We start from the raw sequence: 25139 nt of genomic DNA, 5'->3' as shown, positions 1-25139 counted from the left end.
TATTCGGTAGGATAGGCTTCAGTCACAGTCAGGGTGGACTCCCGAAGGTCCGATTGTAGTCAATGCGTTTGGTTAACAGTTCTCAAATGGAATCGGTGTCCTCCATCGGTCAGTATTTGGGAGAGTGCAGTTCAGGCACAGTCCAGTTTTATCTTGGTTCATCATTTGTTGTGATTGTTGTTGTATTTATCCTAGTTGTCCTAGATTTTCCGGCAAAGGAAGAGTCTGGCGTCTTACAAAGAGGCACTGAGCAAAGTTGGTTAGGGCATTGTAGGTTCCCTCATCCTCCAGTAGGTAAGTGCTCCTGATTTTTGGGGTTGAACTGGACTCGTGTGATGAGGTGTCCACGCAGATCTTCGTACAGTTCACACTCGTGTAGCAGGTGGTCCCAGGTCTCGAGGGAACCACATGCGCAGGCTGGGTTATCTGTCAGTCCAAAGAGGTTTAGCTTGTGGCGGATAGCTCCATGTCCTGTGAGAAGGTAGGTGACGTGGAGACCAGGGCAGAGCCATGTCGGATATTTTGGGTACACCTTTTGCAAGTTCGGAAAGAACCTTCGCGTGATGTCTCCTTTGTCAGAAATCGTCTAGCGTTGTTGCCATATCGATGTCAAGTACGTTTGCAGCCTGTATTTCTCAACTTTACAGTTATTAGCCGGGTCCGTAGTGTGGTCCTGGAAGGTTGTGACTTTGCCACGTCTGAGTTGCTGAAGCATGCCATTGCGAATCACCTCAAGATCAAGAGGGAGAGCGCCCGTGATCACTTGTAGTGCATGAGTAGAGACTGTCTTGCATGCTCGGGTGAGGGTCAATAGGATGGGTCTATGTATGATATCCAGTCGTCTGCGGTTTACCGCTGTTGAGGCTTTGTGGAACCAGACGCCGGAGGCGTATGCGATTGCCGGGATAATGGCTGCTTTATAAAGGATCGCAAGTGTGCGCCTTTTCAGGCCCCATTCGCAACGTGTGACTCTGGCAAGCATGCCAGCGTATTTTTTCATCTTAGCCTGTATATATTTTAGGTGTGGGGTGAAAGACCGATTACGGTCCAGGATAACTCCCAGGTACTTTAGTTCTGTGACTAGCTTAATTGTCCTATTGTTGATTCTTATTTGCGGCGGTCTAGTTGGGGTTAGGTAGCCCTTAAGTAAGATGGATTTAGTCTTGGTGGCCGAAATGGTGAGCCGATGCCTTTCCGTCCATTCTTGCAGTGTGGTTACTGCTGCATTCGCGAGAGTTTCTAATTGGGCTCTTGAATCTGCAGTAAGGGCTAGGGATAGGTCGTCTGCATAGGCCAATGCCTGTACACCCCCTAAGTCGAGGGAGAGGAACTCGTCCAATACATAGTTCCACAGGAGGGGGCCTAATACTGAGCCCTGGGGGCATCCTCGGTGTATCTGTCGATCTACCTTGCAGTAAGGGGCCTGTACCAGGATCCGTCTGTTTGTTAGGTAGCTTCTTATGCAGCTGAATAGATTTGATGGCAGTTGGGCTGCCCTGAGTCTTGCGAGGACGCTCGGCCACCAGAGGGCGTCGAACGCCCCTGCAAAGTCAATAGAGATGAGGAGAAAGTATTTTTGTCGGCAGCTCTCCGCCATGTTAAGGATACATTCCAGTGCGTCGAGGGTTGAGTTTCCCGGTTTAAAGCCAAACTGTTTGTTTGCTGTTAAGCTAGCTGTGAGGTAGTGTGATTCAATCCTATGTCTGAGCAGCTGCTCCAACACTTTGCTGAGCACAGTCAGGAGTGCTATTGGCCGATAGGAGTCCGGCTTGTGCTGTGGTTTTGAAGGGTTTTTAAGGATCAATTTAATGTTTGCCACCTTCCAGTCCGTAGGGAACCAGCCTGAGTGGAGACAGTGGTTGTAAAGGTCCAGGAGCAGATTCGGGGTGTACTCAGCCACTTTCCTTACTATTTCCGGCTCGAGCATATCTAATCCTGGGGTTTTCCTGTTTCTTATCTTGTTAATAGCAATTTGTAGTTCTGCTTGGGTGAAGGGCTCCTCCGTCCTGGGGGATTTGTATGCATCGTTGGCTTGGCATAGCAGTTGCTGTTCAGGAGTGTTGTCTCCTTCAATATATTTAAAAGTGGCGTCTAGTATATTGTTTACAGTATCGTGCCAGTTGTTGGTCATAGCACCCTGGGGAGTGATGGTGGAAGGGGTTACCTCCCCCCTTGGCAGCTTATTTGTGACTATCCGATAGATGATACTCCAGGGGTCAGAGTTGCCGACAGTAGAGACCAGATGCTCCCAGGACAGCTTTTTCCGCTGCCTGATCGTCGCAGTATAGGTGTTCCTGGCCTCCCTGTACTGTTGCCTGAGTGGTTCCACCTCAGGGGCCAGCCAGGTCCGTCTGGCTCTTTGGAAGGCGCGTCTCTTCTGGTTCATTTCTCTTCTTAAAATATCAAGTTCTTGCGACCACCACGGAACGGCTCCTGGCCGAGGGGTCCTTTTCCTGATTGCTTGATTAGCCGCATTTACAATGGCATTGGTGACAGCGCGTTGGTGTTGGTCCGGAGTTTGTTTGTGGAGCTGGTTGGATGGCAAGTTTTGTGCATTTCTAGTGATGGCTTCTTTGAATTTTCCCCATCAAGAGAGCTTAGCGAAATCAACTCGCAAACGCAGAAGGAACTTCCAAAAATATCCCATTTATAGTGGTCGTACTTTATCTCCTGTAGCACGTGTCGCCATTTTTTAAGTCTTCTTTAATATGCGTTCAGTGTGCAACAAGATCGGGTATATAATCCTATTTTTCGAAAACACTGTTCAAACCTTTACTTGAACTGTTTATTCTTCCAAATTGTAACCATTGCTAATCCCTACATATAGACCAATGAAATAAAAACGCACAGAGATTTCTTCAACAGTGTAAAATATGCATAATTGACGTGTCTTTTTCTGTACGTGGAAATCTTGCAGCTGGGTTGTTGTTCTTCTTGGGTTTTTAGGAGCATCAGCGACTAAGGCCATGTTGCTCCGTGTATATTTTCTATAAATTGCGTGTGTTTTAAGGTCGATTTTCTGTTTGCTGCACGAAAAACCCGAATTTCCGGGAGGAAAAACCACGCTACCCTCCCCTGAGGCCGAATAAATCAGTCACGTTTTGAAAAACAAGACCCACAAAAATTCCTCCCGTCATCAACAGGACTCGAACTCAGGTCTTTTACAGCCGGTGTAGGGAGGACGGCGATCCTACCAACTGCGCTACCTACGAGAGTTGTTCTAGGGTTTTTAGGTGCATCATCAACTTGAACCAATATTGCGCCTTATATGTCTGTAAATATTGCGTGCGTTCTGTGGTAGATTTGCTTGAATGCTGGACTAAAAACCTGAGTATCCGAAAAAAAAATACGATATACTACCTATGTCTGAGACCGACTAACTCAGCCACACTCTAAAAGGCCCATAAAATTTCTTGCTTCATTGCCCAGATTCGAACTGCGGTCTTTCTCACCCATTATGGGAGAGGACGGTGATTATATCAACTGGGCTATTCACGAGGGCTTGCTAGGATGCAGTAGATTTCATTCTTTCAAAGAGATGTTAGGAGCCTTACGTTGGCTGTGGTTAGACTGAAGTCCCTCAGCAAGCCATCCAGTCCTTGCAAATTAGGGAAATATGATGCATTTGGACGGGTTTCTGGAATGCAACCCCAATTATCCTGTTTTACCATATTATTGAACCAGTCTCGAAGACTTCTCTTGAAAGTGGATTGGGAACTGGCATCTTCATTGTGTGGTACCGGAATTTCAGAGGACGGAATGGTAAATTACTCTACAATCTTTCAATCTGCAGAATTTTTAAACTTTGTTACATTAACCATACAAAAGTATCACTTGACTCGTTCCAATAAACCAAATCCACTTTAAACGAACGTTGATTTTTCAGTGTTGAAAACTTTAAGAGAAATGTTACAAAGCAAATTTTTGTGGTCAGTTCAAAATGAGTCTAAAAATATTTCCGACAGTTCTACGAGTGATCTCAGAAGTGTGTAGCTGCTCAGGGCGATCACTTTTTAAAATATTAAAAAATTCATTCCAGTTAAGGTGGCCCAGACCTGAAAATTAATTATAAAACCTTATAGGTGCGCAGAAACCGTCGGATATGGCAAAAATTGAAAGATAGTAATTCATGAAGAAAAACAGAGAGCGACTAGAATGATAACCATAGAAAAAGTTACATTGAAGTTCCAGTTCTAACAACATTGTGCACAAATGATTCTATTGTAAGCAGGGAGCTACACCGTTTGGGTTTTCATGGCAGAACCACTTCTCACAAACTCTCCATCACATTAACAAATAACAGGCGTCGTTTACTGGGGTGTACAGCCCACTGTTCTTTTTTCCCCTCCTCTCCCTCTGGAATGGGGTCCCGGAGCGGGAGGTGGGTCTCTCTTGAGACAGTACGTGTTTTACTGGGACTGGCCTACCTTCTCGTGGTATGGATGAACTCCCAGAATCATCTGCCCAGGTAACTGATGCTTCTGTGTAGCTAAGATGCCATAACAGAACAACAGAACACATACGCAAACCTACACCAGCGATACGAGGCGGAGCTGAACTGATGTCCTAGGAGCGGCCCTTACATATATACATGTCCATGTGTCCTTCACGACTGAACTTGCTACTGCACTGAAAGAGGAATGAATACAAATGGCAGTTTTCAAACGTGACCGTGTCCAAGTACTCCGAGTATAGTGGTATATAACCATACCACCTAGCTTTAAAGTATGATAATTCATTTTTCATCAGTACGATGCGTATTTTTTTATATATTTTTCTAATTTTCTAAACGTAAACCTTTTCAAACTGAAACCCAACAATCGGATACCCCTCACAGTTCGTCTCACACCATGTTTCGTATTTTCACATCCTTGCTCTACCTTTCTTTAAGCTATCTTTAAGCTACTATGCATAGCTTAATTAAGCGGTAAATAATTGCTTAAAGTTCGAAACACCTTGTGCTTGTGAGTAAGAAGTGATTCGAAACTTAAAGTGGTGGTGATTAATATTTGTAGGTTTTTTCTCATCAACAACTTTGGTAAGTGATGTACCAGTTCTTATGGTATGCATGATGAGAAGAAGAAGTGTGTTCACTGGCCAAATTCCATGTTGTTCTGGCTGAAAATCCCGGAGCATCCGTGAGACGTTCTATACCTAGCCTTATGTGACCCATATTCTCATCTTTATATCCCATGTCTTTTGTATTCAGAGTGGTACCATTACCATTTCTCCAGAAGATAATGCTGGGTTCTTAATTACTGTTTTCGCCAAGTCTCGCATTTATGATCTTGTGAAAACCCCTTAAAAATGTCAAATATATACATCCCAGCATCTGCTTTATTTTTCATGTGGAAGGATATGTGAAGAACTGAAACTAACCTCGAAATAAAGTATTCTATTAGCTGATGGAACTTCTCTAATTGTTCTCAATACCTGTGGCTCAAAATTAAGTTTAAATTCCATTCCCTCCTTTTACACCTTGATGTTCAACTTATATTATTCTTGAAGCTTGGAAACTTGCCAGGAAAATGAAGACAAATTCTTACCATCTAGCTTTTATACTTCTTTCTTCACTTTAACTCTTTTTAAAGTAATGGAGAAAATCATTAGGAGCTGATTCCCAAAGTACGTTGAAACTTTCCGCTAAAAGAATGTTAATATAGATTTCACAGCTTTGGATTTATGAGGAATCTTTTAGCTTACATTTTCTTACTGTAAATAAATGCTCCTGAAATATTCGAAGAAATTGCAGTCTCTCGATATTTGAAAAGCCTCCGATAGAGGATAATTGGATTGTTTAGGATAAACTGGATAATTTATGTGTTTGAAAGTTGTACTTATTCTTTGGTTGGTATGACTGTTTGAGGGATGAAAAGACCTAGTTTAGGATCGAGGATGGCCTTAAGAATTTTACCTTTTTCTTTCCGAGCTTGTTCGGTAATATTTCTCCATGGTCTCGAGGTTATAAGCCAAAACTTGTGGAAAGTTTCCAAACAAAACTACACAACGTTTCTGGGACAGATGGTGAACATTTCTTTTCTTTGTTTACAGGATTTTGACTAGAGGATCAAATAATTTGTTTATATTTCGGTACATATATTCTCGATTAGAACTGCAGCGTAGTTCTGGAAAACCCTGTGTATATTAACTGTAATCCAAGTCTTCGACTTCATGTTCATCTGTGGTGTACTCCTGTGTCTATTTTCTTCGACAGAGAAAAAGTATTTGGAATATACGCAAGCAAAATGTGTTTTCAAAGAAAATTTAGACGCTACAGATTTAAAGCGTAATACTGAACCACATCTATTAGAACCCATCTACTATCATCATTCTTACTGCCAGGGAACGTGAGAAAACCTCTTGGATGCTAAAAAAACACAGTATCGATCGTCCAAACTTTAGATCACTAGTATAACGGCAGCACAGAGGAGAAATGAATGAATGTGACCTTATTTAGAAGCATCCCCATAATAAATTCTATCTGAGCAATGTCCGCCTTGCTGACAAACGTGAAACAGTATATGGCATGGAGAAAAGTTTCATTTTCCCAAACTAGATTCCTTAATATGATCCCATCACCTAGGAAACCCCTCCCACTCTACAAAACATATTACCAAAAGGACAATATTACATTCGTAGAGCACTGCACGAACAGAGAAGGAGAAAGTATATCATTTGTTTGATTACATAATGCATCTCTGAGAACACATTTCGGAGATGCATTAACTTTAAGGTTGCAATCTTGTTTTTTGAAATACCGTTTTTCATATTACTTGTCAAATGCATTTTTCCTAATGAAAGATTCCATCTCTTTCATTTTGCATTGTAAATATGAATGTATGTAAAGAGATTAGTCTCTCTGATACCGTTCTTAGCCGTAGAACGTATCTAAGGAAAAGCTCTTAAGATAAAACTTATTTTTGATTTTATAGCAAATGATGAATACCTTCTAGATCACAAGAATATATTTCTATGAACAGAGCTGTGTACACAGAGATGTATTTTAAGACTTGGGGGAATAGCCAATTTGTAAGACATCGACCAGAGATTTTTTCATACAGCATTCTCCATCCCACCTTTTTTAAGAATCATAAAACATATATTCCGAAATCTTTGGCTGCACTGATTTATTTTATTTATAAATTGAAGACAATTGTAATACATTATCGTATATAAGTGCCTAAATGCGCCAATCTGATATTGTGAAGCAAACAATCACGAGCTGGCTTGGTCTTGCACTTTAAATAAACGGGGCACGATCAGTATAAAGGCTGCTGGGAATCCAGTGATGAATTATTCACGCAATATGAGAGATGTCAAAAGGTGTTGTTATTTCAAGACTCAAATAAATTTAGTCAATTCTGTAGTAAAGTTAGATTCTTTTTAGCTATGTGCACAAATGAGGAATTTACCAAATATCAGTTAATATCTTATTTATTTATTTCTATATCTTTGTGATCTGGAGAGGAATACCGAGGGCTGTTGCTTACTAGCGAATTCTTACGTTAGCTAGTCAATTTTAAATTAAATATAAATGCTCGTAATAATATTCTTTTCAGCTAGGGGTCACAGAATCTTTTCTTCCATAGTTCCTTGCGCAAAACATCGCTGGCACTTTGCCAGATTCATGACAAAACATCACTGAAAGAACATCTTTTCTGACAGAATGGAATGCTATTTCACTGTACTGTGCAACCCCGCGATGGAGGCTCGTTTTTGCGATTAGAAACAAAGAAAGTTGGAATCATGATTATTCTGTTTTGGAGGCTACCAATATTTTCACTGAAAATGAATATCGTGAGCTCTTCTAAAAGAAAAAAAAAGAAGCAGTGTGGAATGAAGAAAACAATAATGCCTGCTCTCATTAAATATTAATATATTTCGCTTGCTGTATTAGAATAGAAGTTGTATCATTTAAAATGTGGACTAGTCTATTATTATCTCCTATGAGCAAAGTTTTAATATTTTTCTTCGAAAATAAACATAGGCTATCGAAATAAATCGGTGAATATCATTAAGTATTTTCCATCTATAAAATACGGCCTGCAAAACTTGTTCAATCAAACGAGAAGGGAATTGAAAATTCCAATATGTGATGAGGTAGAAAAATAATGTTGCAGTTATGGAAATTCGAGAAACAGATATAAAAGAAAGGCGTAGATAAGCATATTATTGAAATTGTAAACAAGGAATGTTCAAATTGTTATTTTGGTAATTCTAAAAGTTGAAGAGGGAACACCTGATGGAAACAGCAGCTCTTATTTTGCTCTTATAAGGCGCTGATAGAGACTTGTTGTTGTTGTTGTTGTGATGGGGGTTTAATGGCGCACAAGCTGCTGGGGCTATAGTGCGCCTATTCATAGGAAAATAATAAAACTCAAATTTTGGATAGAATCAATTTATGGCTTATTAGAGTGATGTTTTAAAATTTATGATACAATCCAATTTTTTTCAAAAAAGAGAAGAATTCATTGATGTTTGCATCGTCACCTATAATATTTTTTAATGTCTTCGGTTCCGGAAAATTTTTTAGGGAAAGGAGGATGGATATTCTGTCCTGATCATAGTGAGGGCAGTCAACGAGAATGTGTTTGACTGATAAGTGCGAGGAACAGTGTGGACAATGAGGAGGATCCTCTCCTGTAAGTAGGTGAAGGTGAGTCAGATATGTATGTCCTATCCGTGCTCGTGCAAGCACTACTTCTTCTCTTCGTACTGTTTTGATGCTAGAGCGCCAAAGCTGTGGATCCTGTTTCAACTGATAAAGTTTATTATTGCTTTGGGTGTCCCATATCTCTTTCCACATCGCAAGACATGTTGTTTGTATGATATGATTATAGTCATAGATTGGAATAGGAGCAAGGGTTAAATCATAAGTTGTTGGATTTTTGGCAGTTTTGTCAGCGAGTTCATTCCCCTTTATCCCCGAATGGGCTGGGATCCAGCAAAAGGTCACTGATTGATGACGTTCCTCAATTTTTAATAATAGGCTTCTGATTTGGTTTAATATAGGATGAACCTTATAACCAAAGTTTTGTATTGCTGTAATTGAGCTTAGAGAGTCAGTATATACAATATATTTTAGAGATGGGTAGAGATTCAGGTTTTCTAAAGCTAACTTTATTGCATGAAGTTCTGCAGAGAAGCTGCTATATTCAGGTGGAAGGGAAGCAGAAATGATTGTAGAGGGAAATACTGCTGCTGCTCCAACAGCTGAGTGTGATTTGGAGCCATCAGTATATATTGGCAATAAACTAGCATATTTCTGAATATGGCTTGCATGGAGTTGTTTCATGTTCAGTGACGGTAAAAGATTCTTTCCCCATTTTTGAAGGTAAGTATCACAAGTTAATTGTGGAGGAGGTGTCCAAGGTGGGTGTAAGCATTTCATTATGTCTAGCCTGTTGACACTAGGAATATTCCAACTCTGTGTTATTTCAATTAGTCGTAAGCCTGCCGGTCTTATTTTACTGGGTTTGTTTCTATAAAGGTTTTGCAGTGGTGGATTAAAGAGATACGGCCCAATAGGGTGCTGACAGCAGTTTTGTATTCGGGCTGCATACTTAAGAAGTAGTGTTTTCCTGCGGAGACAAAGAGGGGGCTCATGTGCTTCAATATATAAACTTTGGGTAGGGGATGTCCTGAATGCGCCAAGGGCAATCCGCAGTGCACTATGCTGTATAGGATCTAACCAGCGTAGTGTACTCTTTCGGGCAGAATCGTAGATTGGAGCACCATAATCCAAACGGGATCTGATCAATGCTCTATATAGCAGAAGCAAAGATGTACGGTCTGCTCCCCAAGACATTGCAGATAAAGCTCTCAGTATGTTCAGTTTTTTAAGGCAGGAAGTACGTAGCGATTTAATGTGTTCAAGGAAATTTAATTTTCTGTCAAGGATTAATCCCAAGAATCTGATATTGTTGGTCACTGGAATGGGAAAATTTGACATCTGAAGTTCAGGATCTGTATGCATTTTTCGTTGATTACAAAAGTGGACTGCAACAGTTTTCTGCTGAGATAGACGATAGCCATTGAGTCCTGCCCAACTTTGCACCTTATTCAAGGATAACTGCAGTTGCCGTTCAATGGATCTCATATTCTGAGAATGGCAAGAAATGGATAGATCATCCGCATAAAGATAGGTCTCAACTGTATTTGGGAGTTCTTTTGTTATAGAATCAATTTTAAGGGCGAAGAGGGTTGCACTCAATACAGAACCTTGTGGCACTCCTTCTTCCTGAAAAAATGTCTTAGAAAGAGAGTTGTGGTATCGGACTTGGAACGAACGGTTCTGGAGAAAGTTTCTGATAAATATAGGAAGGTTGCCCCTTAGACCAAGGGCATGGAGGTCGCTGAGAATGCCATGACGCCAGGTAGTGTCAAATGCCTTCTCTATGTCAATGGAAACCAAAACGAGATGTTCATTTTTTACGAAGGCATTGCGAATTGCAGACTCTGCTTTAATCATGAGATCTAAGGAGGACCTGTTCTTACGAAAGCCATGCTGTTTATTACTCATTAGGTGTTGTGTTTCGATGGTCCAAACAAGTCGATTATGAATAATTTTTTCAAGTAATTTACCGAGGCAACTGGAGAGGGAAATTGGTCGGTAATTGTATGGCCTTGTAGGGTCTTTTCCAGGTTTCAAAAAGGCAAGAACTGTGGCATGATGCCAGGAGATGGGATAAATGTTTTCCATAAATATTCTGTTATAGTAGACCAGTAGTATTTGTAAATTTTTGTCACCAAGGTATTGTAACATGATATAAGATATGCCATCTGGCCCAGCAGCACCGTTGTGTGTCGTTTTCATGGCATGTAGGAGTTCGTGATATTGAAGAGGCTGGTTATACGGAAGGAAAACTGAAGTTCGAAAGTTTATGGCTCGTTCTTCAGTCTTGGTCTTTATTTTCTGAAAATCCGCCGAATAATTTGACACCGCTGAAACTTTAGCAAACGTTTTGCCCAAAGCATTTGCTATGTCCTCAGGAGCTGAGAGTTCCTGCCCATTCCATGAAAGAATAGGTGAGGGGGTTGTAGGGAATTTTCCAGAAATCTGTCTGATTTTCTTCCATATTAACCTGGAGTTAGTGTTTCTGTTTATGGTAGATGCAAAATGAATCCAAGAATTCTTCTTGGCTTGCCTTTGAATGAGACGTGCTTTCGCTCTTAGTTTCTTGTAATTGATTAGATTAGTCGTGGTTGGTGATCTGCGAAATATATTCCATGCTTTATTTTTTAACTTCTTTGCTTTAGTGCAGTCTTCATTCCACCAATAATTATGGTGCTGTCGGGAATGCGGATTCGACAATGGAATTGAACACTTAGCTGCAGATAGTATGTGTGAAGTGATATAATCTGTGGCTTCATCTATCGACTGTGTCCGTATATATTGCTCATCCAGGGTGACTAAAGATTTAAATTTGACCCAGTTGGCTTGAGAAAACTTCCATTTCCCGCAGGGATTGACTAATGGTGGTTGAGCAGTGAGCAGATCACAAATAATGGGAAAATGATCACTGCCCAAGGGGTCATCTAAAACAGACCATTCTATGATTGGATACAGAGTCGGGGAACATACTGATAGATCAATTGCAGAAGTTTGTCCAGTTGGCAATTGTATGTGAGTGGGTGCACCAGTATTAAGAACAGTAAGGTTTTGTTTGTCTAGAAAAGTTTCTATTAGTCGGCCATGTGTATCTACTTTTGTTGATCCCCATAAGGGATTGTGGCTATTGAAATCACCCAACAGACAGACCGGGGGTGGCAATTGCATTAGCAGGTTTTCAAGATCTTGGTAAGAGAAAGTATGACTTGGTGGGAGATAGACTGATGCTAGTGTTAACGCAATCTGGGTTATCAGACGTACGGCAACAACTTCAATATCAGTTTGCAAAACAATTTGTTTGGTCGGGATCTTTGAGCTGATGAAGATGGCCACACCTCCACGGGCAGCATTTGAAGTATTACGATCTTGTCGATATATGACATAGTTCTTAATGTTGGTGGAAATTTGTGGAGTTAGGTAGGTTTCCTGTAGACAGAAACCAACTGGAGAATAGCGGTGAATTAGGACTTGAATATCATTAAGGTTGCTACGATATCCTCTGCAATTCCACTGTAGAATATAAGGCATTATTGGTGTTTAGTAGAAGAAGCTGTATCTGACTGCTTTTTTAATGTGGTTGGCTTGTGACGTTCAGGCTTTGGTTTGTCTTTTTTGGAAAAGAATGGTCGACCGGTGTCCATTTCTTCTTCCGCATGTAATTCTAATATAGGTTCTTGTCTAGATGAGTCGAATGTATCCATAGATGTTTCTGGGATATTCTTTTTTAAATGTGAGCTCCGATTATTTGATGTAGAAGCAGTCACTGTGGGAGGAGAAGGAGATGTTGCTGGTACTGTAATTGCAGTATTATTTGCCTGGTTCATCTGCTTAGGGGTATTGGACTGTTGCTGGGAGAGAACAGCCCGAGCCCAGTCAGAAATTGAAGTGTTTGTAGGTATTGTAACATCGGTTTGGGTGCCCACTGATTGATACTTTTGCGCAATACTGGCGTATGTACGCTTAGTTAAACTGGGAGCAATTACTTTCCTTGCTTCTTGAAAACTTACTTTATTTTCAATCTTATATGTCACAATTTTCTTTTCAGTTTTCCATTTCTCGCATGACCTGGAATAGGCAGGATGGTTGCCTTTACAGTTGGGGCAGGCCATTTCTTTTGCTGAGCAATCACTTTGAGTGTGTTCAGAGGACCCACAATTGGGGCAAACTTGATTTCCTCTACATGCCATTTGAGAGTGACCGTACTTTTGGCACTTAAAACATCTCAAAGGATTAGGGATGTAGGGCCTAATTCGACAATGTAGATAGCCTGCTTTTATCGATGTTGGTAGATTTGGTGTATTGAAAGTGAGGATAATGTTCCTTGTAGGTGCAAGTATATTGTCTTTTTTAGTCTTAATCCTTTTGACTGCAATGACATTTTGGTCTTGAAGTTCTTGCATTATCTCCTCCTCCGTGACATTCAAAAGATCCCAGCTGGATATAATCCCTTTGGATGTATTTAGGGTAGCATGGGGAGAAACCTTTACTGGAATTCCAGCAAAGTTGGCAAGGTTTAGTAGTTTCTGCGAATGTCCATGGTTTATTGTCTCCACTAGTAGGTCGCCTGATTGCAGCCTCTTGACTGTCTTAGGCGATCCTGCCAGACTTTCCAGATGTTTTTGGATAACAAATGGAGAGAGCTTACTGAGAGGCTGATCTCCAAGAGAGTGCATTATTAGAAATGCAGGACATTTTGTCGCTGAGGAAGTGGTTTTCATCCTCTTGGGTTGCGACGTGTTATGCTCGTTGTCTAACTCTGGCCGAGAGCTTGTCGGCTCGAGAGGCGGAAAGGCATGTTGATCCATGTTTGCTCCTTTTAGTCCTTGGCAGATGAGCTTTTCTGCCAAGACTTCCGGCCCCGCCACGGGGAGGCAGGAGCAGTGCCTGGTGTGACCAAGCGTAGAGTATTAGGTGTTAGTAAAAGAAGTATGAAAAATAAAGAAAGGTAGCTTTTCTTTCTTGCTCTGTACAAGTACTTTTTGTGACAGTAGCTGATATAAAAAATAAATTTCTTAAGGACAGTAACTTAATATAACTTTAGATCGCTTTTGATAATCACTTTTAAGTACAGAGAAAACGCTCGATCACATTCGCTTGGCACCCGGGGCCTAGAGACTTGTAATTCTTATTGTAGTATTAATATCTCTTCAGGTGATGCGCCTTGTTTATTTCTTAAGATGAACTGTTTTCATTTTGGCCATGGCTTCTTGGTATTTACTGGTCGGAATGTCCATAGTGTTTGCAATAAGTTGGTGATTTTCCATGAAGAATATGCTAATGCGCTTAAGGAATTATTTCTTTATCTTCTTCCAACTAAATAAACACTGTTAAGTGCATCTACAGAGAACTATGAAGCCCAGTATGAGGAAACATTTTCAAGTATTTCCCTTATACTTTTAATTACGAGTGCTGTCTGCATTTGTTTATATTACTGTACTGAAATGTCAGCTATTACTTGGCCCAATTCCAAGTGTCAACCGTCGTGGCGAGTTGCCAACTAACAAATGTGCCCTGAAGGATGTCTTCTCGCAAACATTGCTCCGGGAATACTTTAGTTATTGATATTATTCTCTCTCTCTCTCTCTCTCTGTTTATCAGCCTATCGGCGTATTACAAATGCAATATAAACTGTACATAAATTCAAGTTCAGACTCAGATAATATGCATACCATCTTTCGCTACTGCCTATCGAATCCATGTTTATTATCAAACTTTAAAAAGATGAAATTACCATGCATGGTGTGGGAATATTTCTCGTGGTATGGACTAGATGTACTGGTCGCAGCGCATGGTACCATGGTGCTGCTTCTTACATTAATGGCCTGGACAATTCTATGTGCCCCGAATAATGCTAATTTTATAGGAGTTACCCATACACTAGCCAACATGACAATGCTCATGTCGAAGTATTTTAAATCTTCGTTTTAGAAGAATAACAATGGAACCGCGCAGTGGTCAGCACAGAGATTTGAATTTAACTCCGCAGAACATCTCTGGAATGAGATCTAAAACAGAATTAGGGAAAGGCTAAAGCATCCCTCTTCGTTAGTGGGACTCAGAAATGCCTTATAAGAGGGGTGGAGCACATTAACTCAAGATTTTCACAAGAAATGTGTAGAACGTCTTCCAGGACGCATTGCAGTGGCTGTTAAAGCCAATGGCACGCCAATACACTATCAGTTTCTTTAAATACACATGTTTTGTTTATAACTACAAGTGTCCCTTGACTTTTGATAGGATTATATACATTAAATACTATTTTCCTTGACTAGAGCGTCCATGTGACCGTACGCTCTACGTACCCACATTGGTACAACAGCGAACTAATCAAAAGAATTCTATAGAAACAAGTTAAGCAATCAGGTGACAGTCAATACTGTGAAATATTCAGCAACCCCGCAATGAAGTTTGTTTGTTTGTTTGTTATTTGGTTTTTAGGAGCATTAGCAACTAAGGCCATATTGCTCCGGGATATGCGGTGGTCATTCCCTGACCTTTCCGCATCCTCCATATTTGGTGGTGACGGGCTCGAACCCCGGTCTAATCTAGAAGCGTGTGCTACGCACTGCTGCTCCTTCCCACCTGGCTACGGAGGCGCCCCGCAATGAAGTGAAAACGCTCATATTAAACTCTTACAATATGTATATAGAGTCAGTTCAGGATAGTCTACTTACTCATAGAGATATCAAACCATTCTGGAATTTCATGAAGCACAAGAATATGACCAGTACAAAGTTACAACTCCATAACGCAGATGGAATTCTCTTATCGGACGAATTCAGTATTGCTCAAGAGTTTGCCAAACATTTTTCCAGAATTGAAACAAATGATACATTGAGACCTGCCTCATTTCCTGACTTCACACCTGTTAAAGATGACATCTTCATTAACCTCTTTATCACAGATGAAGATTTAAATTCGGCATTAAAAAGCATGAGAAATGACTATACTAGAGGTTCAGATGACATTTCAGGCTTATTTTGGAAATTGACTGTCACTACCTTAAAACCCCTCATACTGCGGATCTTCAACTTGTCCCTCAGGCTGAGGAAGTATCCTAAGCACTTTAAGCAGGTCAATATATTTCCTATTTTCAAAAAAGGTGATAAAAATGATGTAACTGATTACAGACCCATATCCTTGCAAAACAGCCTGGCTAAACTCTTCGACACAGCAGTACACAAACATCTCTTCGAATTGTTCAGGCCTTTCATTGATCAGAATCAACATGGTTTCTGCAGTGGCAAGTCAGTAGTCACAAATTTGTTTAATTTGTTTCCTTTCTGGCAATACACCTCTGAAGATCTTGATAAGCACCTTCAAGTTGATGCAGTCTACACAAATATATCTAAGATATTTGATAAAGTCCCGCACGAACAACTTCTGGAAAAACTCAAGCTATATGGTATCCGTGACCCTTTGCTCTCATGGCTACACAGCTATATTACGCATCGTTCCTTGAGCGTTATCATCAATCAAGTGAACTCAGACTGTTTTATATCACTAAGTGGAGTACCACAAGGCTCCCCCTTAGGTCCTCTTCTCTTCATTGTTTTCGTAAATGATCTTCCTTCTTTCATATACACTTCCAATGTTCAAGTTGCTCTCTATGCAAATGATCTTAAGATCTACTCAGCAGTGAAGGAGATCACCGATTCTCAACTGCTTCAACGTGCTCTCAATAAATTCTCTCAGTGGCTATCTCTGAATGGCTTGTCTCCTAACCCCTCGAAGTGCAAAGTAATCTCTTTCTCATCCGGAAAATCTCCACAACTAATAAATACGGAGTATAGTATTAACTCTGTGATCATCGAAAGGTGTGACCAAGTTAACGATTTGGGGATTCTCCTCTCCAGCAGTGTTAAATTCGATGCCCATGTCCTTAAAATCACTAGCAAAACATTCAAAACACTTGGATTCATCAAACGGAACACTTACAAGTTCAAAAACTACAGATATGCGGTTATTCTTCATAAAACTATTGTTCTGCCAATCCCTGAATTCAGTTCACCCATCTGGAATCCTCACACAAAGACTTTAACTAACAAAATTGAAGCAGTCCAAAAAAATTTTATCCATTACCTTACGTACAGTAATCCTCTATTCTATCACTCAGTGTATTATGAATCGTTGTGTGATTACTTTCATCTGAGGCCTCTGTGCACTAGAAGAGTTACTGCTGACATCACCCTTCTAGCCAAAGTACTCACTGGAACTTATGAAGCATCTGATATCATCAATAAAATCAACTTCAATGCTCCTTGTAGAGAAGTCAGGAATTTTACACCGTTTCGCCTTGACTCTGCCACTATGGAATTTTATGACGTTCAGTCCACTAAACAGAATCAGTAAATAAGCAAATGACTCTCTCATTGACTTCTTTAACAACTCCCAACCACTGATGAACTCCATCCACAAGTTTGCCTCTTCTCTTAAACTGCAAAGTGACTAGCTCTCATCTAATTATTGTAGTTTATTATTATTATTTGTTTTATTATTTTTCTATTCTCCAACTGATTAATTATTACTTGTTTTACCGGTAACTTAACTTAATGCAATCCTCTTTTGTACATATGATTTTAATGTTTATCTTCTTGTTGGATCTCTTATTATTGTTATTGTGTTCATTGTTCTGATCTCAGAGACACTGTTATGTTGTGTATCTTGTTATTAATAAAACTAAAAAATAAAAAATAAAATGTTTACAAATTATCAGCAGATCCAGCCAACTGGATGCACATAATCATTTTATACGAGAACATCTTTAGATAATGTTCCAAAAGTATTCATTTCTTTTATGCATCATTAACCCGGTATTTCATCTCAAATTCGCCCTTCTGCTTATCATATCGGTCGTATAGTTTCTTATCAGCTGGTTAAATGCCAAGCTTGGACATCCTGTATGTAGTGTTATCTCGACATCAACCATACCAACAAATTGGAATAATTTCTGTTACTATTCTCTGGAAATACAAAGCAATTAAATGATTTGTATCGCTGATCATCGGCCAAAGCGGCTTTCTTGGGTGGCGAATTCCACCCAAGACTATCAGAGCCACTCCATCTTTGACTTGATTCTTCATTCATCAGCAATTCCATCAAGCTATACACCTTCTTTGAACTTGACCCTAATTTCTCAATGTCTACATCTAGCGGTGATTCACAGTGCTCAATATACTAGAGATTTATGAATATGGTTTAACTATTTTATTACGCAGATTACATTTAACCCAAAATAATCCTCCTGGTGATCGTCAGTGATTCCTTGAGTTAAACAGTTAATCAAAATAACTATTACTAAATTTGAAATTCTGCTGTCAGAGCAGACAGAAATTACATTCATTGTACAATATTTTGTATTCCTTTTCTTAGACTCAAATAGTTCTGGAGGAAAAGGTGAAAGTTTATCGATGAGTTCCTATGGAAAAGTCAAACGGAGCGATCCATCAGATGACAGCCAGCGCGAGCCACTTTACTATCCAACTCCTTATGCCACAACGCAATTAGCCACTTACAGCGACAGTCCAACTGTAAACACTCACTGTAACACACTGAAGAGGCAAGAGAGGAAAGGAAGGGACCACGAATATGACGTACCGCACCGCCACACACAGGCAGGATATTTTGTTTCTAATTATCTCTGTGTTTGTCTATTTACTTCTCTCTATCCAAACAGGTGGATCAGTGATTAATCTGCTTTTCATCATGTATAGGTATGAGAATATGTAAAAATAAAACCGGAGTGGAATCAGTAGGGCTTACACCCGTTTTCTCCACCCGGTGTGGGGGAAGACGGTGATTATACTAACTGCGCTACCCACGAGGGTGGCATAGTTCACTATGTTGGGATTCGAACTCAGATCCTTTCCACCCGATGTGGAGGAGGACGGCGATTATACCAAATGAGCTACCCACGAGGATTCCAATAACTCCATAAGACTCAATATTTTAAAATGAATATAAATTAAAATGTTTTATTTGGTTTCAGAATTTTAGGGCCACCAGCTGAGGTTTTAGTCTCTCTCCAGAGTGTTTGCGCTATGACTACAGATTGATTTACAGCTGATCAAGTAGAAGATTTTAACTGGGGCCAAGTTTTGTAAATGCACTGGAAATGTACTTTTAAATGAGCATTGTTCACCAAGGCAAGTCTTGGGCTATTCATTTCAAGAAGGATCGCGATTTGCGATTCTTCAATTTGGAGAGGGGGTCCACCACCAACAGATTGTCTACTAAGTTTTTACTGTAGGCATTTAAACATACGAGATCAGTGTGAGAAGTAATCCCCTTATTTCAGATGGAGCAAGTTTCAACAAGGCTTTCTACGCAGACCATTTTCAGTTGGTAGATGGGCAGTAGCGTTTCTGTGTCAGTTTTTATTTACAAGTTGTACAATTTCATTTACAAGTCGTACAATTTCATTTACAAGTCGAAAGATGGTCAGTTGAATTGCTCAGAATATACAGAAAAACGATACATCAAATTAAAGCCAGCTCTGTCTACTAGAACATTTATTTTTTTAATTTATCTCTATTCCTTATAAGGTTATGAGATATGAGGCATTACTTTTCAACCACCCTCGTATAGTACGGTTCCAGACCGAAGAAATGTTATGTATCTGAGTATACCCGCCCTCTATTCCCCCATTAGTACAAAATGAAGACATAAATTCTCAAGCACCCACCAAAGATGAGAGTCCAAGAGCGGAAGACATCTGAAATAGAGACTGACAATTGTAATTTCGGTGGAGCATGCTGAAGCAAATCTCCCTCTTTCCTTAATCACTGAGAATTAAATAAATTAGTCGGGGACTTATGCCTCGCCAAATTCCGAGCAGCGCTCTTGAAATGTATTCAGTGAGATAACGTACCATATCCTGCTTGAAAGACATTTACTTAAAGGAAATTGTAACCCATCTTTACAACTTTCTACGTAACAGCTGATACCTTTAGCCACTGATCAGATGCAAATAGTCTTTTTTGAAGATATGGCGACTTTCGAGATCCGAAAAGTGCCGTATATTCATGAATAGCTCAACAAGAAGTGAAATCTGCTTTACTTGACAACCACAATAAATTTCCATCCATTTCTCGAACTCACTCAGTTCACATCTGTTCCTTGATGCATGGTGAGTAACTTCAACATACTGCTTTGGGATAAAATTTTACACATTTTAACCTTTTGAACAAAGACTTTTTTTTAAAGGGGATCGACATTTTGCCTTGTCCATAATACTAATCTTCTTGTGTTGCTGATTTAGTTTTTGTTTTCAATGGATATGGTAAGTGGTACGCTAGTTTATTCAATTACGTCTCTTTCTGCAGACTCCTGAAGCTTTTGTGGATTTTCTTTAAGGCTGATCATTTTATGGATCAATATCGACTTCTTGAACGCATTTTCATTATGATCAGATCATGATCCTATATTTTCAATATGACTTTTCTTAGACGTGAATTCTTCCCTCGGTGTGGACTTTCTTTGGATGTGGGTTCTGCTGGATGTAACTGTCTTAGATGCGACACCTTCTTCATCATCTATCCTACCCACTGTCTTTACTGGTGACCTCATCACTTTTGTTTCTGGCTATACGGATATTATTGTTGTATTATTTATTCTTTTTTCTGTCCGATTGCGGTTGACCGCTGAAATTCTTCAAGACATGGGGATTTATGAATGTTTTTGTGTCTTATAGGATAGCAGGTTCTTTTTTATGGCCTCTAGATTTGCTAGGAGTGATAATGTAAAGCTCTTTTTCAATAGAGTTTTAATTGCGATACAGGCCACCTCCTCGTGGTCAGGATGGGAACTTGGGATACCCTTTTCGATGCTCCCTGGTTTCTAAGTGGCCAGTAAGATAACACAATATAACATTATCCATGGTGAAGACATAAAACTGATGACCAGCTTAGCAGTTTCGCTACAACAAAACATTACAAGATGGATAATTCTTAACTCTCAGGAATCTCCTTGACAGGGACATACATACACTAAGTAGCAACTTCATTGGATACACCTTCTTTACAGAAGATCTGCTCCTCCTTTTAGCCTTTCATTCATCCGGAATTCGTCGTGGCATGGGCTCAACGTAGTAACGTAAGCATTCTACGGGGATGTTAGACCAGCTCACTCAGTTACTTCCCACAGTTATTGCAAACTGGATAGTTTCGGATCTTTAAAGAGCTCGTTCCATCTATTCCCATAGGAGTTCAACTGGATTGAAACTGATGGTTACTGGACAGGCCAACACAGTAAGCTGAATTCGCACCCATGCCCCTGGAACCAGTTTTGAACAATTTTGGACTTGTGACATCGTGAGTTATCATGTTGGAAGAACCCATTCTGAGATGCATATTCTATTTTTAATTCACTGCAGCGTGGTATCTGGCTTTTTTCGATGTTTTTAAACTTGGAATTATGTATATCTAGTTAAAGCTTATTTACTTTAACTCTTCCCTGAGTTCCAAAACAATCTATAGTCTTACATAAAGGAATGCAGTGAATATCTACACTATTTTTTGAAATATTAGATATTATTTGTTTTTATAATAAACACAAAAAGAAACGTGGTCTAAGTTATTCAAAATTCGCGCACTTCATTAAGTGCTAGTATATTTATAAATTGGCTGTATTCGTTTTTAAAAACTATTTATACACATAATACTGAGGGTTAACTTTGACATATTCAATTTTGACTAAAATGTTTCGGTTTATCATCCTTGGTCGCACTTGTATTCAAATAATTTGAGTGAAATTTCTACCAAAGAAGTAAAACACGATGGAATTCATAAATCTCAATTTATTTATGAATTTGCGCTGGTAGTGACATAAGTTCACTTTGTCTAAGTTACAGCTCTACAAATATACTTAAAAACATGAACTATATTTCAAAATTTTATATTTAATGTTAATATTTCACAACGTCTGTGTTTATCGAAGGATTTCTAGAAAATGTAACAGCTAAAGTAAATATTTTACTGACTACAATGTTTCACTTTGTGGAAGGGACCAAGAAAAGATTCCTTCATATCTAAGCAACATCATTTGATAAACAACTTGAAGTTTCTCACTAAGGCAAGGAAACTGCAATACAAAATTTGTGCATTCCTAAAAATTAACTCGCAAAAATAAATAAATTAAAACGTTGCTATAGTTTTTGGAAACAGAAGGTCTCTCAGCACAAAGTGCCCATACAATTTCATCTTTTTAAATATTAAACCTAACTTCATTCATCACAGAAAAACTCTTCGTATTTTCATGTTCGTATATAGTGATTGCGAAGCACCTAAAGCGCTGTTCCCTTGTCCCATAAAAAGTAGCATGCGAGGCATTTGAAATACTACTGGAGCCTTTCCACTGTGGCTGTTTATAGCTGTAGATCCCATTACGCCAGTGGTACACTGTGGCCTTTAACTTGGTTGTAAAGTACTATAAAAAACACGCCTGTACACAAGAGGATAAACACTGTTCTTATGAATATGAAATTTTCCTTGCGTCATCAGCTGGCTTCAGTAACGTATGTTATTGGTATCCATCAAGGCTTGGTATCACCACGAAAAATATTCACCAGAGGCAGATTTAGCTCATCATATCTTATGAAAAGGAATGGAAGAAATATGGGTTAAGGTATTGTATGTAAAAAAACAGATGCAGGATCGCTGTACAATATTCAGGAACGGGAAAATTCTTTCGTGATGTCGACACAGCCCTTGAACGCCGTTCATTTATTTAATATCAAATAAATTATTGAAACAAACCACGGGATTCTTAAAGAACCCATTTCATTTTGCCAATGGAACCAGACTATCTTTAATGTCTATTTTTATTCGCTGTATTGGCCTCATTTCTATATTAATAAAACAGAAAGGTCCTATGTCTTATACGAGGATGTTTATCCGTTTAAATTCTAATGGACTTTCGGCTTGGCTTAAAAGGCTGTTTTGCAACCGAGTACCTTTGCAATATTTAGTGTCCAAGGAATTAAGTCATAGTTATCATCAATCTATACATTGTTCAAGGTCTCTCTCTCTCTGGCTTGCTTTGCACGAATATTTTCAGCCTTCTTCTTCTATAGCTTTATGAGCATGTGCAAAACTTTACATTGAGGTGACTATTAGCAGATCAAGTGAAAAAGCCCACCGTAGCCGAGTGGAAAAGTGCGAGGGTACAAAGTGCACGTGCTTTTGAGTTACCATGGTTCAAAGCCGTGACTACTAAATACGATATACTGTAATATTCTTAAATTCTCTTTATCTTGGGAACTATTCTGGACTATAAACAGAAAATTTATTTTTTTATTAATTCGTAAATTATTCCTTTAATGCGATTAATAATTGTAAAGTTAAATTTTCTAAATGTCTCTAAAAAATCTGAATCGCAAACTAAATGAATAAGGTATCAGCGCAATGAATTGTAATTATAAAATTTCACTGTTCTTGAACAAAGGAAAGCATTTAATTTATTATTATTATTATTATTGTTGTTGTTATATTATTTCTCTCTGATGGGGGGGTCCACCCCGTGACGGGTTTGTTTGTTTGGTTTTTTTTTTTAGGAGCATTAGCAACTAAGGCCATATTGCTCCGGGATATGCGGTGGTAATTCCCTGACCTTTCCGCATCCTCCATATTTGGTGGTGACGGGCTCGAACCCCGGTCTAATCAAGAAGCGTGTGCTACGCACTGCTGCTCCTTCCCACCTGGCTACGGAGGCGCCTCCCCGTGACGGGTACTGGTACCAAGTGCACATGGTGGTTGCTGTTATATTTGGTGGTTGTTCGAGGAACTCTCTGACTATCCTACAGGTTTGTTTGTTTGTTATTTGGTTTTTAGGAGCATTAGCAACTAAGGCCATATTGCTCCAGAATATGCGGTGGTATTCCCTGACCTTTCCGCATCCTCCGTATTTGGTGGTGACGGGCTCGAACCCCGGTCTAATCAAGAAGCGTGTGCTACGCACTGCTGCTCCTTCCCACCTGGCTACGGAGGCGCCTTATCCTACAGGTATTCGGTATTGCGACTCTCTGGAGTTCCTTTTAGGGGTTCTCTATGATACCTATTGCTGCTAGGCTGTAATGTAGGGTCTTTGGCTCCTTACTGGCGGTTGACACGATGATTGAGATGGTTGTTGCTTGTTGCATAAGCCATATCTCTTTGAACTCCTGTCTTAGGTCCGTTCACTCCTGATATTTTCCTCTTGGGTTTTATGGAGGTTGCCAATGTTGGACACCGGTATTTCAATCAGATAGGTAGCCTTTTCCTTATGTCCCGTCTGTTGTATGGGACTGTCTTGTTCGTTATTATGGTGCGTTCCTAGTACAGCTTGGTTGAGGTTTATAGTACGGCCTGGGGGTTGTCATTAGTAATACTGTAGCTTTTCTTTATTCAACTGGTATTTCCTGGCTAGATTCTGATTTATTATCCTGTCTACGTCGTTGTATCTACGAGTGTATTCCATCTGGAAGAATTCCTTGCATCCTGCAGTGATGGCTTCGTCGGCATGTCGTCTGACACTCCGCGCTCCTTTGCGATGTATTTTATAGTTCCTGGTGTCCATTACCTTATGCTCGCAAATGAATTGAGAGAATGAATTCTTCAGTCTCTCAGGAAGAGCGTCGCCTCTTGAGCCATTCATTGTACGCCATTTTATCGATGTCGTCTTGATGGAGGTCATTGTAGTGTCTACCATGGAACTACACTCCAAAGTAGACACTACGAGATACGACTCGTACAAAGACTACAGCTTCGTTTATTCAGTCTATGATGTGTTTTTCCTGGAAGTAATTATTCAGGTTAGCTGTCCCTGTCTTCTATTGCTCGATGAGGCCTATCAGGCCTCTTCCTCCTTCTTTCCAAGTTTTGACAGTCTCTGCACGGCTGACTTCGGGTTAGCGGCTCTTGCTCATAATTGTCCTTGTCTTTCTCATAATATTCTCTAGATCGGTGTTGGTCCAATCTATGATCCCAAAGGACTACGTAGGTGTTTATGGGTTTAACTGTGTTCCCTCCGTTCAGCTATGTTTTGTGAAGGATTCTGAGTCTCTGATAGTATTTTTCGGTCAGGCAGGCGTTGTTCTCCTTGTGCTCTAACTGCTGAGCCTGCATTATTCCCAGGTATTTGTAGGTCTCACCCCCTGTCGTGGCTTCAATCTGTTTACCAATCTGCAGCTGGTAATTTTGGCCGACTAATTTTCCCTGGTGCAATCCGCTGGTCCTCCTCCGGTTCCAGGTTGTCCATATTCTTTTTTCTTTGTAGTTTATTATTACTATTTTTTATTTATTTATTATTATTTTTAACTCGGAAATAGACACATTAAAACAGAACTCTGAAATCAGTTTATTTTATATAAATAATCATAAATAACATTAGAAACATTGGATATATGATGTAAAATGTGATGAAGGCTATGAAAGACAGTATACGAAATGGAAAATATTCCACGATACGGAGAAGTGCATTGGACCCGAGATGTAGCTTCACTGCACGACAACACAGTGAGGCAGTGAAAGCACCAGAACCGATTTTAATTAAA

The 25139-nt window shown here is 39.7% G+C and overlaps 1 protein-coding gene across 1 annotated transcript in view; it reads left to right on the top strand.

The window, feature by feature from the left end:
* LOC150084396 (cell adhesion molecule Dscam1-like) overlaps positions 1 to 25139 on the top strand; it is a 343756-nt gene that overhangs the window by 278394 nt on the left and 40223 nt on the right. The window contains exon 21 of the mRNA XM_090375202.1: positions 17984 to 18225. Coding sequence (XP_090231328.1) covers positions 17984 to 18225 — 242 coding nt within the window. The remainder of the gene's footprint in view (positions 1 to 17983; positions 18226 to 25139) is intronic.

Source organism: Mastigoproctus giganteus, chromosome 6 (assembly GCF_048544385.1).
Source record: "Mastigoproctus giganteus isolate SK-2022 chromosome 6, ASM4854438v1, whole genome shotgun sequence".
Taxonomy (NCBI): Eukaryota; Metazoa; Arthropoda; class Arachnida; order Uropygi; family Thelyphonidae; genus Mastigoproctus; species Mastigoproctus giganteus.
This window is presented reverse-complemented; position numbering and strand designations above follow the sequence as displayed.